We start from the raw sequence: 13932 nt of genomic DNA, 5'->3' as shown, positions 1-13932 counted from the left end.
ATTAGCTTATAGAGTTAGTCATGCGGCCTTGTCAAAAACAGTGTCAGGGCAACATCATCATACAGGTAAGATCTGATCATTTTCACTGTGTAAGATGTGTGACTTTTCCATCAGCGCTGTTGGGTGTAATGCTGATGATAATCTCTTCTGTTCAATGTGCCCATGATTTGAATAAAGTATGTCACCAAAATACTAACAGTATTCATCAAAACAATGGATGTCCACTGTAATGGCATGTATTTCCCGTCCGTTTGATCATGATTGAATGACGATGTAACCTTTATCATGCTGCATCCTTTACTCTTGAATGTGTATTGACTTGATTACCATAGCCACTGTAACCATAATTTCCTCTAGACAATGTATCTTTGATCCTGCCTTTCCTGCAGAAACTGAATGTTTATTGGCCTGATTACCATAGCCACTGTAACCTGATTTTCTCTAGACACAGCCCTTTACTACTGAATGCATATTGGCCTGCTAGATTGTTGTATTCATGTGATCAAACAATCTCAACCTTTCCTGTTTAACACACCCCCTCCAGCATGGGAGTGGTTAGCCAGTGTATAAAGAACTGAAATGTCTTCTATCTGGGTGCATTACTACAACTAAACCCTGTGGTGTGCACCATGCTCTGAGCATTAAAGTGTGACAATACTGTAAGAGAGTTTTGAGTCTCGTTTCCTCGTTGGTAGTGGGATTATTGTGGAAATTGCCACAACATTTGGGGGCTCGGTCCGGGATCCTAACTCATTCACGCTTCAAACCACTTTCAAGACCAAGTTTGAATCTGCGCGCAGTTGGTGAGGGATTGTTAGTGGCCCAAGAACCAGAAGTCTACCTCTCCTGAAGGGCAAGTCGTAATCGACTCCCAGGGTGAGAAGAGGCTGCTTGTGAGATTTTGGAATGAAGATTGTTTGATACGGATTTTAAATTTTTCCAACGGAGGATGCAGTATTGAAGACCACGTGTGTGTGTGACGTCTGAGGTAGAGTGACATTACTTAGGGGTGACGACCTGTTGACAAAGGAATTAATGAGGTATAATGTCAATGAATGTCATCTGATCTCTGTGCTGGTAAGTGAGTGACTGCAAATGTATTGAAATGGGGAAATTTGATAGCAAACCTTTGACTGAAGTGTGTGATCTAATGGGATGTGCAAAATTTAAGTGTGAGAAACATGATGATGACTCCTGTAAACAGCTTCTGGTGTGGGTAGGAAAGTTTGCATTTTCTGAGAATGGTAGTTTTAGTATAAATCGAATACAGGCGCTACAAGATGAATTGGGTAAAATATGACAAAATGAAGGGTAAAACAAAAATAAATTAGATAGCATTGATGATGTGTGACTAAAAAAAAAAAAAAAAAAAAAAAAAAGGGGAAAAGAAACTGACAACAAAATAGTGGACAGGGGGGCAAGAGGGAGGGAATGGGAAACTAATGATTGTTTTCAGCTCTCACATTCACACAGAACTGGATCTCCTCCCTGCCCCAGCCGCTCATCAAAGCCACCTGAACCAACAGCCTGCTATCTCATGCCGAGACATCCAAGGACCGTCTTCCTCAACAGGACGAACCACGTCACGCACAGCATCCGCTCCAACCCCTGTCACCAGAATTTGGATGAGGCCGCTGCAACCATCGCGGCACAACACAGACTCAGCCCCATCTCCACAACAACAATAGCACGCGACGACCACCATCTGCCAATGACTGAGGTGCAAAATCCAAAAGCAGACGCCGATGCAGTGATGTATGTCTACAGAGCCTGAACACCAGAGGAGATGCGCTGAATTTCCAGTGAACTGTCAGACAAAGCGACACAACGAGGGCCTGCAGTTGTTAAAGTACTTGCCCACATTGTACAAAGGCAGAATTTGAGACAAATCAGAAGTGTCTTGCTCCCCAGCATGAAACTAAAATGGGGCAGAGTATAAGGAGACTGGCCAGAGACAGACATGCGTTATCACTGGAGAACAAATGATGTTCACGGACATGTGGAGAGACTCTATGACAACAGCCTGCTGAAAAGGTGGTCAGATTGATTAAAGTCTTCAAAGAAAACCGCTGAATGTTGCCATCAGAAGAACATGACAACTGTGCGAGAGACTGTAACAGAACAAGGCTGAGAATGGAATCCACTGGACTTATTTTTTCACGTGTCCCAGAGACTGCACAGCGGATGACGCATGGCTTGCGGCAGAGGCGGAGGAGACTCCAGATTCAGGTGAAAGCACCCCAAACACTACTCACACACGTACAAACATTACATAGAAGTGTTTTAACATGACAAAAAGGCAAGTGGATCTGAAGTTTTACCTGAAATAACTCTACAGGTAGCAGGCAAAATATCACATTTCTGGTTGATTCTGGGGCCATAAAACAAATTATCTTCTAAATTGGGTGGTATATATATATTTTCACTGATGGGGCAACAGGCACCACAATTAAATAATTATATACCACACCACTATCTGTTTCCAAAACAGATGGGGATTTAAAAAGTCCTGTTGACTTGTAAATTTGTTTAGCAAGACACCAAATGCGTGTCTTAGGCTTGATTTTTGCATTATAAACAGGAAGGGGTTAAAGTCACCAGAACATGAGATATCCCAAGTGAATATGTACAACCACATTATGGTCAGCCACTTTACATATACCAATGGGACCTGTTACCCTCTGGGCACAGGAACATAATTTCAGATCTGCTTGAAATAGCACACACACACACGGCGTCATGCAAACATCTGATTTACGTTGAACAGCCAAAGTTAGTTAAGGACCAGACACAGAGTAAAAAATAAAAAAAACTGGTTTTAGGAAGATGAAGAAAGTGATTTTGTATATTACGATAATACATTGTACGCATTGACTGTTGTGTAGACCCCCACAATAGCCAAATTCTTTAATATACTTAACTCATCACCACATGTGTCTCTAGCTAAAGCAAATAATGTGCAGTGGGAAAATTTGGCACCCATGGTCACTCAATGTTCAGGGATTATTTAAAACTGAACCTCTCAATGTGACACCTAAGAGCACATGTCAAAACACAACATCCACTCAAAACAGAAGCTGTAGCAGGGATAACACCAGTATTTTAAAACCTGGTAAAAACCGGAGTCATCATTCCATGTGCACACTCACCAGTAAGAATGCCTACTAAATTTAAATTAAAAAAAAAGAGAGAATAATATCCACCAGAAAGCACGTGGTTTTTGTTTGTTTTGAATTGTTGATTTGGCTAATGCATTTTCAAGTGTCCCAGTTCAACCACACTCTCAGTATTGGTTTGCTTTCACAATTCTGGGCAAATCATATATGTACAGACATATGTCCCAAGGTTTTGTGGAATCCCCCGCAGTCAGGTCACGGGTACTGAGGCACGTAAGCGCGCTGATACGAATGTTGATGATTCGATGATTTGTTCACCAACAACACAGGCCTTTAAAGTCGACATAGTAGCATGCTAAAAATATCTTGCAGACCAGGGCCACAAGGCCAGCCTGGCTAAGTTGCAATTTGTCCAGAAAAGTGGAACTTTCCTAGGACACGAAATTTCTAACAGCGGTAAAACTGAGCTCAAACGAGTGGAAGCCATCCTCAAGATTCCAACACCGCGTACTAAAAACAATTAATGTAATTTTTAGGGATGACAGGCCACTGTAAACAGTGGATTTGTGATTATGCATCCCGGAGGCTCCACTCCTGTATGTTATGCCTTGGCCAACGACTGACACCGACAGACAACCTGACGTGGACAACAGACGCTGACACAGCATTTGCTACAACTGACTGACTATTACACCTACACTGGGTGTGCCAGAACAAAACAGATACTTTTTTCCTTTCTCTCACAGATTTAGCAGAAGTACAGAGCCATGCTAACAACATAGAGAAAGCAGCCTGTAAACGGGCTGAATGTGTGTTTAACAATGTATGTCATATGAGGACGGCCGTCAATGTCTGTTTTAAATGTTTATCTTTTGTTTTGTTTGTTTGTTTTTATTTTAAATTGTCAGTAAATGTGTTTAGGACTTTCCAAAGAAAGATTAAGAATGTTGACTGAAGGTTTGAGAGATGAAATAAAGACGAGAAAGATAAAGTTATGTGCAGGAGGAAGAAAGATCTTTAGGAGTGCGATGTTTCAATCCAGTGATATCTTGCTCTGAGATGGATAATAGAATGTAAAGCTTGAGTGGTCAAGAAAGTAGGGGAAGAGATGTGGGAATAGAAAGATTTAGAACGTGCACCAGAGGATGAAAAAAGGGAGATTTTGTGTTTTGGAGTGGGAAAGCTATCGGGGGATAGCCAGTGGACCTGACAGCTCGGGGTACATTGGAGTTGACATCATAAGGAGGCTTTGTTTTTATTTGTTTGTTTGTTTTGTTTGTGTTTTTATTGAAATTGTGGGGTTTCACAAATTACTCCTTCACGTTTTATTTCAAAATGTTAACATTTTCTGACAGGCAACACTACAGGAGGCCAGGACAAACAAGCCCCTGGCAAACCGTTTGATCACTTGCAAATGGGTTTCATTGAACTAACACAATGTGAAGAAAGGAATATTGTCATGTGGCTGTTGACATGTTTTCCCTACAGATAAGCAGATGCCTCTGCAGTGGCAAAGGTGTTAGTGCGAGAAAACATTCACCCTGGGAATCCCACATGAAATCAACAAGGGTCGGAGCAGTTGAAGAGAACATTGGAACAATTAAAACAAACTGGTCAAGCGCTGTGGAAGGGCCAGAACAGGTATGTACTATCTGTACATAACCAAAATGTTGAACCTTATACACACAGGTAAATGCAGCAAATCCCGCAACCAGCAGAGGGCCAGTTGCATAGCCGGCCCCATCGGGTGTTTCTAACCACACCTTCAGCGGTTGGTGTGAAGGAAGAGGAGAAATTACCAGGACCAACTCATCATAACTGACCCGACAGTGAAATGGACATCATTTATTTTTTCTTCAAAACTGACTGTGGAAATATCCAAGGAGCAGGAGTGTGGATAGCCCCGTGGAAAACTCAAACCAAATAATGTTCTTAGGATTTAATGTACGTAATTATTCAAAGCCCATATTTTCAGCTAAATTCTCAGCCCGCTACTGTTCAGTCACTTGGCCTCCTCTGCGAGTGCATCCTCTGTCAATGTTTTTCTTTATGTGTACAGGATCCTAGCCACATAATTATAGCAAATATTACTTATTGTAATCAAACAAAGACTTTTTATTTTAACCGACAGTCTGCACTGCCAGAAAAAGTGTTTTTAGTCTGTGGGGAACAGGCTTACAGCTGTTTTCCAAGAGAATTCCAGTCATTTTTAGTACCCCTAATCAGGGAAGTATCTGCTAACATTACTCCACCCTAATATGGGGTGTTTACTGAACCACGGATAAATGATCTGCATGAAATGCACGGTTGGGACCTTTTTCGAATATGTTTAGCCCCAGTCATCCATGGGTACATCGTTTTTGTTTCTAATATAGCACATAACTGAAGTAACCCAGACAGAGTGGGACTTCCCCAACCTTATAAAGCATCGTTGATCCAATTCTGATCAAAAGGGCCGATTGTAATGGCATGAATTTCCCGTCTGTTTGATCATGATTGAATGACGATGTAACCTTTATCATGCTGCATCCTTTACTCTTGAATGTGTATTGACTTGATTACCATAGCCACTGTAACCATAATTTCCTCTAGACAATGTATCTTTGATCCTGCCTTTCCTGCAGAAACTGAATGTTTATTGGCCTGATTACCATAGCCACTGTAACCTGATTTTCTCTAGACACAGCCCTTTACTACTGAATGCATATTGGCCTGCTAGATTGTTGTATTCATGTGATCAAACAATCTCAACCTTTCCTGTTTAACACACCCCCTCCAGCATGGGAGTGGTTAGCCAGTGTATAAAGAACTGAAATGTCTTCTATCTGGGTGCATTACTACAACTAAACCCTGTGGTGTGCACCATGCTCTGAGCATTAAAGTGTGACAATACTGTAAGAGAGTTTTGAGTCTCGTTTCCTCGTTGGTAGTGGGATTATTGTGGAAATTGCCACAACACCACACATGGTGGATCATCAATCTAAAGCACGTTTTACGTATGGATGCAATATTCTCTCCCTTGAAATTAGTCAAAAAGCATTAGCTGCCTTGCTGTAATACAGTACCAAATGTTTTAGAGCCTGCTCTTGCCAATTAATTAATCAGCCATACATTTTTAATCATGTGCAGCTTTTATGTAGCTTTTTGGCTTATATGCACATTACAGCTGACTGTCAAGTTTCAAGTTTAGTCATGAAATTCCAGCGATATCAAAACAATACAGTGGAATAAAATTGAGTTTCTCGGGATCCGTGTGCACATACAAACTGTTTAAGGACAATACAAAAAAAGCAGCAGTTTTAAAAGACAAGTGCAACAATTATGAAGTGCAATAAAGTGGCTGAGTTAAAATGATATAAAATAGGACAAAAGTTGGCATTATAAAGGGGTAAATGGTAAATGGTTTTGTATTTATATAGCGCTTTTCTAGTCTTGATGACCACTCAAAGCGCTTTACATTTTTACATTCACCCATTCATTCATACAGTGCATCTATTCGCAGCACTTTGTTATTCTATGGGGGGCCATTCAGGGTTCAGCATCTTGCTCTAGGACACTTCGGCATACAGATGGGTAAGACTGGGGATTGAACTACCGACCTTTAGGTTGGAGGATGACCACTCTACCCCTCAGCCACAGCCGCCCCTCCCCCAGGGGTGGGAGGAGTGTCTCACAATACAGAAGGCTTTCTTCCTGCATGTCTCCTTATAGATGTCGAGAACATCTATGTATTCATAGGAAATCATTTCCTCATGAAGGGGAGTGAGACCCCAATGACCTTCTCAGCCATCCTTGCCACGTGTTGTAAAGTCTTCCTGTCTGACACACTGCAGGTCGTCAGGACACTTTCAACTGCTGACCCTCTCCATAGGAGTCGCTGTTTTGCAGTGGGGAATGCTCAGTCTTTGACCTGAAGTGCAGCTGTTGCACCACTGCCCTGTAAGATGTTTCATCGAAATTACTGATGAGTCCTACTATTGTAGTCATCCGCAAATTTGATTTACTGATTTGAGTTGGATTTGGTAATGCAGTCAAATGTAAGCAGAGTGATTTGCGACAGACTGATCACGCAGCCTTGAGGGGCCTCTGTGCTCAGTGTGATGTCTTGGTGCCACAACAGACTGTTTGTGGTCTAACAATTTATTTGCAGAGGGAGCTTCTTAATCAGCTGCTGTGGGATGATAGTCAATGAACAGTATTCTGGCACTGGTTGGCAGCAAAGTATGCAAATTGGAACAGAATTTGCAAGGAGAACAGCAGACATTTAGGCTAAATACATGTGTAAATGATGCCGTTTCGGGCCAAGGACACCTGGATGACACCACAGGACCAGGATGGAGGCAGTTTCTTTTCCTTCTGTGTTTTTTTTACTTTGAGGAAGGGCTCACCCTTAACTTCAACTGTATTGGATTTGGCTGCAACACTGTTTACCCCTGAAACTCCGTTCACCCACCCCTCCATCGGCATAGTGGTGAGTAGATGGTGAATTAAAATGCTTAGGTCAACTATAACAAATCTATCCATTCATCATCTATCTCTCGTACATGTTTATGTAGGAGCTGAAGCAATCATTGCTGACATTAGGCAAGAGGCAGGGTAAACTTGACAGGTGACCCAACAACATGATGTGTTAAAGAGCTACGAAGCAAAACATGTATAGTATAAAATAATTTTAATGAAAACCCATCACACTTAAATCTCAGTACAATCATGGTGGCAAATAAAACTCAATTCAAATCTGATTCATAACTTAAGAAATAAACAAAGAAATAAAACAAAGTCTGAACTTTCACAGTAACTAACAACACCTTTTACACAGTTAGTGGTATGTAGTGATGGCAAACGGTATAACCTCTCAATATAAAATATAGTTTGAACATTTAATGAACCAATGGCGCGAGTCGCATTTGTTTTCGTCATAGTACAGGAGAGATCTACCTTCTCTCAACACACTAAACCCATAGGAACAAAGTGCAGCAGCTGTTTTAATCTAAATACTTAAGATGAGAATGAGGATTTTAATACCATCAGACTGAACTCCGCTGTGTCATTGCGCTATTTAAACTGAGCTCATACTACTCAGCAAACGAACATTACATTTTACAGTTGCAACTGTATTTTAAAATCAGTGGCGGGTAAAACGTGTTGAGCATGTTATCTAACAATATTTACTGAGGCACACGCCATGTTGGCAGATAAACAATGCTACACCTTTTGAATGGGATTCGGCGTGAAGGTGGGTCCACTGCTTGGTCCTGAAAAGCGACTAAAACGCCCCCCCCCCCCCCCCCCCCCCCACACACACACACACTCCATCAAACCCTCAGTGGCCGGTGCATGTCCATCAGTGGTAAAAACCGAGTCATATGTGGGAGCGCACCTGCTCCAGGTACGGCAGCAGCTCCTGTGCAGTGGGCCTGCATCGGACCTCTCCGCTCCAGCACCGGCTCAACAGAGTCCTGCACAGCCGCCCCTGCTCCGAGCGGAATACCGGCTGGTCCTGAACTGGCGGCCGCAGATTGTACGCCACCACCGCATAGACCACGTGCTGCCGGTCGCCGGTGTAGGGCTGCTCTCTGGTGATCAGCTGCCAGAGGGTGATCCCGAAGGAGAAGATGTCCGCTTTAGGAGACACCTCCTCACCCTTCAGCAGCTCAGGGGCCCTGTGCGTGTACGTGCCGCCCATGTGGCTGAGGAGGGGGGTGATGGTGCTCGTCTCACAGCAACGGTCCACTTTGAGAGAGCAGCCGAAATCAACTATTTTGCAGACGTCTTCACCGGACACCAGCACGTTGGCTGGTTTTATGTCCAGATGCACAATGCTGTGCGAGTGAAGGAACTGCAGGCCGTGCGCGATGTCTGTGGAGTACCTGAGCCAGCGGTCCTCCCCCAGCTCTGCACAGCCGTAGATGATCTGTTGCAGATTTCTGCTCCCAACAAACTCCATCAGGATGGTTCCGATGCTGCTCTCATCTTCAAAATCCGCCGGCACGCAGGTGGTGGCCGCGATCACACGCACGACGTTTCTGTGGCGCAGGTGTGCTGCGTTCAGCTCGGCCCAGAAGCTCTGTCGGGAGGCCAACTTGTTCTTTGTGCATTTCTTGACTTTTTTCAGGGCCACGGTCTCCCCGAGGTACTCCACCTTGTAGACAGAGCCGAATCCCCCGGAGCCCACAGGCTGCATGGACCGCAGCTCCTTCCAGTAGATCACAGAGGACCAGAGCCGGCTGGCAACTCTGCCGTGCAGTCGCTGGACGGGGACCTGTAAGGTGGAACCGTCCGAGTGTCTAGTCAGCGGGCTGCTGCAGGTCCCAATGTCAAGATAGGGGTAGAGGTCTTTAGGGAGCAGGCGACTCACAGGGATCGGAGAAGGCATCGTTGCATGTTAGAGTCAGCCTGTGCAATCTGAAGTCTGTCGCTGACTGACTCTTGACTGCTTTTCTGTACACGCACAAACACAGCCGCGCAGCCACACTGCCACTTAGCGTTGTGGAGTATGTAATGCTTTCTGTTTGGGTTCAACGGGTTCATCCCAATGGTTCAACTCAGTTTACTCAGTTTGCAGCAGGGGAGGACGGGTAATATGAGCCACTTTTTGCATTCTGTTTGAGGTGAAGCACAATAATATTTATGTGTGTCCAAAAGTAACTACCGTGTGCATGCCACTGCTACATTAGCAGCTTACTGGACAACTTTGTGCAGTGTACAGTTTGAGAGGTGGACAGAGATTTGACATTGTACAGCATGAGGCTGGGGGAGGGAGCTCCATTGGGAAACATGTTACACAGCTCAGAGCCTGTATTTGTCCTGCTCAGTGTGTTTCACTGAGACTTTCCCAGAATGCATCTACAAATTATCACATTCTAACAACTACGTCAGTGCACAACAGTGTTGATAACACAGGAGAGGGCACAATGTGCTGCATCATCTGTCCGTCTGTTCATGATAAACTGTGTCACTCTTAAATTCTGTTCCCCTGCGAAAGATCCTTGAAACTTCAAAATAGGCTTTGAGATGATCTGCAGTTTCTTTGTTCTGCACAGGCCAAGCTCTGCTTAAGATTTGACAACAGCGAGGGCAAGAGGGAGAATTACTGAAGTGTACGGGGTAAGAAACATTGTGGCTCAGTTTGATTTTTGACTCAGAGACAGCTAAACAGGTCTGTGTACATATCATCTGCCATGCTGTTAGAGAATTTATTTTAATGGGTTTGTTTAGACTCACCATATGATCAAATTAACTAATGACTTCAACATAAATATAAACACTATGTGGAAAAGATATGACTATTGTTTTCCTTAACATTGACTTTTAGGATTGGTTCACCTCAACTTTTATAAAACCACTCTCTAAAACACAAAAGCCAACATGTATACAGAGTTCAATGTCGAAAAGTGAAGATGTTTGAAAATGTGTGTGTGAATGGGTGAATGGCAGAAAACTAATGTTAATTCCTTTTTTTAATGTGAATTACATGGTGAATAATGTATGCTAAATTGTAATGACGAAACAAGTAAGTAAGTAAGGTATAAATAATAGTGATGAATGGATAAAAGACACACTGCACACCTTTTAGTGATGTGACTGTAATGAAAATATCTATTTTCTGCTCCATTGTTGTTGGGAAAAAAACTTATAAGTGATTAAACTGACATTTCCTTTCTTCACCCTGCACACACACATATTTAGACCCAGTCTAACACACACACACGCACATTAATTATTTCAGCTTTGACTTTTTGAGAATCCACTTAGCTATATATATTGTACATTATTTATATTATATTATTAGGCTACCTCACAGTAACACTAGTTAGTTAGATGAAAATTCCCCCAACGAACCACAGACTTTCACAGAAAAAGATCAGGAGACAAAATCACAATGGTAGACATGTTTAAAGAAATGATCAGACAGAGTGACAGTTGGATCCTTCTCTTATGTTTATTTAACTTTCATTACATTGTGTAAAACACTGGAGTTTATGACTGCAGGCCTTCTCCCTCATAGCAGCAAGGTATGTAAATCCAATCAGGTTACTCTGCCAGACAATAAATAATCTGCCTCTTTGGATGATGTCAATGTTTGAAACACAATGGATAAAAGCTGCAGCATTATTTTTTATTTTACACAACCTATAAACATATACATATATATTTACTTATATATATGTTTATGTGAAATACTTTGCCTATTTATAAAAATACAACAGTAGTTTGTAAAATAGATTTGAAGAAAAATATTGAGAATTAGCAATGAGTCCATCATTGAAACAGGATGGCATTAATGAAATGCAATGGATAACAAAACCAACATGGCTGGAATGCAGTTTGTCTCTGAACTTCCTCTGCTAATTTTGAACGGCATCACATGGAGTCGTGTTTCTCAGCATCAGCACAGATGTCTGCATCTTTGCTGAGTGCACATCACTCAGAGTTATCTCCCACCATGACTCAGATTCCAAATATCAAAACACAAGACTGGGTAGGGGGTTGAAGGGGGAAACGTGTGGGGGAAATTTACAGGCAAGTCTGTAAAAAGACTAAAAAAATCACAGTACAATGAAATATATGTAGCTATATAGTACAAACAGGCACACACATGCCAACTGTTCAGCTAAACTGGATACTTTGTTTGTACAAATGATACATTTAATAACTAGAAAAGAGGTCTGTAGCACCTTAAGGAGCTTTAGAAGTATGTTAGCAGCTTGATCCAAGACCAAAATAAATTGCAGTATTGCAGTGTTTCTTACATACACATTCAATAAAGTTCACTGGTACCAATGAAGCTTATATAAAAGTTTGACATGATTTGCTAAATGTCTGTGCCTCTCACCGAAGAGCATCTCCTGTCTCTGGTTCCCACTCTGGAGCACATAGTGGTTTTTTTTAATCTATGTCTTTGTCAAGGAAAGTTTAGTTTTGCTTTAGAATCATGCACTTGATCTGATACACGACTCCAATGAGTTTAGATTTTATTTACTTTCTGGATTATATCATAGAACCATAAATTAAGGCCAAACAACAACTTTCAGAGAAAAAGCTCTAAGAAATCAAGTAATATTTTTTCATAATGTCACACTTAGGTCAAATGATGATAGAAGAGGGCAAAATCACCCCGGGAGGTATTGAACATATATCTTGTTTGTCTTTTTAACAATAACTTTAACGAGATGATACAATTAAGTGCTAAATAACTGTCCATTTAAGCTTCATTATTGCTTATGCTCTTACTTAACCTAGCGGTTTTAAAAGTCAAGAAGGCCCTCTGAAAACCTTCACCGACAAAAATCTCAAGAGTACATAAAAGCCTCCTCAGTGAGACACACAGAACACTTGTGCAAGTAAAGCAAAATGACACTTTGATAGGAAAAACACTGTCAAAATTGTACCTGTAAAAATAAAACATTTATATTGTATTTACATGTTATTGTTCTCTGAAAGAGCTAAATATATATCTATAGTAATAAAGGTTTTAGACAAAAAGGATTGTAGGAAATTAAGGCATTCAGTTCAAAAAGTGCTATTATTACTATATATAGTACATGTATACGTATATGTATGCATATATACGTATACATATATATGTAAAAGAGAGGGAGAGAGAGGTTTGCTAGTTACACTTGTAAAATCTCAAACCTTGACAAGATAAAAATAGCAAAGTTCCATAAATGCTTTGCATTACACATTCAACTCTATATTTCACACAAGCCAGAAAAATATTGACTCTATTCATGTCTCATCAAGTCCCATCATTCACAAAGAAAACAGGGGAGCTTAACACTTCTAGTTCATCATCATTTTTAAATCCTGGAGCACAAAAGCAAGATGAGTATGTGAGGTAAATGATAACACTATTGGGTTAAATATATGTATCAAACATTTCATGTAACTCAGATGCACCATCTGTTAACTGCTGCAGTTGAAGGGAAAAATGTTTGCAATCGGTGATGTTCACATTTATAGTGTGCAGTCCAATGTTTCTTGAATAGAGAAACAAGTGTACAATGATTTTTCTGTTCTACAGATAAAACGTAAAACGTACAATTGTTGTTTTTGTTGGAACAATGTACATCAGCTGACTTCACCTTTGTCACATTTCACACTTCAGTAATGTTGTAGTAGGGCTGGGTATTTACTGAAATGTGTCAATATGAATATACAGGTCTATATTACATATTTAGTTCACTCTTTTCAGCAGTATCTCATGGCCTTCATCGGCAAATTGACCTTGCTCAGTTAATATGTAGTTTGCTCACTTCTCATCATGTGACCAAAGTATGGGGCTTTGGTCAAATGACACATTTTCATTGTCAAACCTTAACTTAGTAAAATACAGTCTAGAATTAGCAGCTAATCAAAACTGAGCTTTCCCAGTAGATTTTTGATGCACAGTCAGTACTTTGAAAAATATTTGCCTCCTTCTGATTTCTTCTATTTCTGTAAATTCGTTACACTTAAATGTTCCAGATCATCAAAGTTATTTTAATATTAAACTGAGCTCAACCAAAATAAAGGTAATATATTTATTTTAACTGACATTTTCATTCATTGAAGAAAAACACTGTTTGGCCTAATGGGAAAAAGTTATTTGACCCCTCAGTTTCTAATCAGCCAAACCCAGGTATGATGACGGATTTTTCAGAGCCATTTCTAAGGTTCTGGGACTCTAACCACGGTGAGAACCGGTATAAAGACAACTTGGGACAGTGGTGAACCTTCACTGGAGTGGCCGCCCTTCCAAAGTTCCTCCCAGAGCGCTTCAACAACTCATCTAGGAGGTCAAACACAGTCGGATTATGCAGCAGGACAACGA

The 13932-nt window shown here is 41.2% G+C and overlaps 1 protein-coding gene across 1 annotated transcript; it reads right to left on the bottom strand.

The window, feature by feature from the left end:
• Positions 1–8465: 8465 nt before the first annotated feature.
• Positions 8466–9531, bottom strand: mos (v-mos Moloney murine sarcoma viral oncogene homolog). The gene has a single exon (XM_061094159.1). It carries the CDS (start codon positions 9490–9492, stop codon positions 8479–8481), a length of 1014 nt encoding a protein of 337 aa, XP_060950142.1. The 5' UTR covers positions 9493–9531; the 3' UTR covers positions 8466–8478.
• Between the last annotated feature and the right edge of the window lie 4401 nt (positions 9532–13932).

The sequence above is a fragment of the Limanda limanda genome, chromosome 20 (assembly GCF_963576545.1).
Source record: "Limanda limanda chromosome 20, fLimLim1.1, whole genome shotgun sequence".
Classification (NCBI taxonomy): domain Eukaryota; kingdom Metazoa; phylum Chordata; class Actinopteri; order Pleuronectiformes; family Pleuronectidae; genus Limanda; species Limanda limanda.
The sequence above is the reverse complement of the archived record's forward strand: the minus strand, read 5'-3'. Positions and strand labels throughout refer to the sequence as shown.

What these genes read in the sequence shown, in the direction of transcription:
- mos (XM_061094159.1), bottom strand. Translation starts at nt 9,492, where the DNA reads ATGCCTTCTCCGATCCCTGTGAGTCGCCTGCTCCCTAAAGACCTCTAC.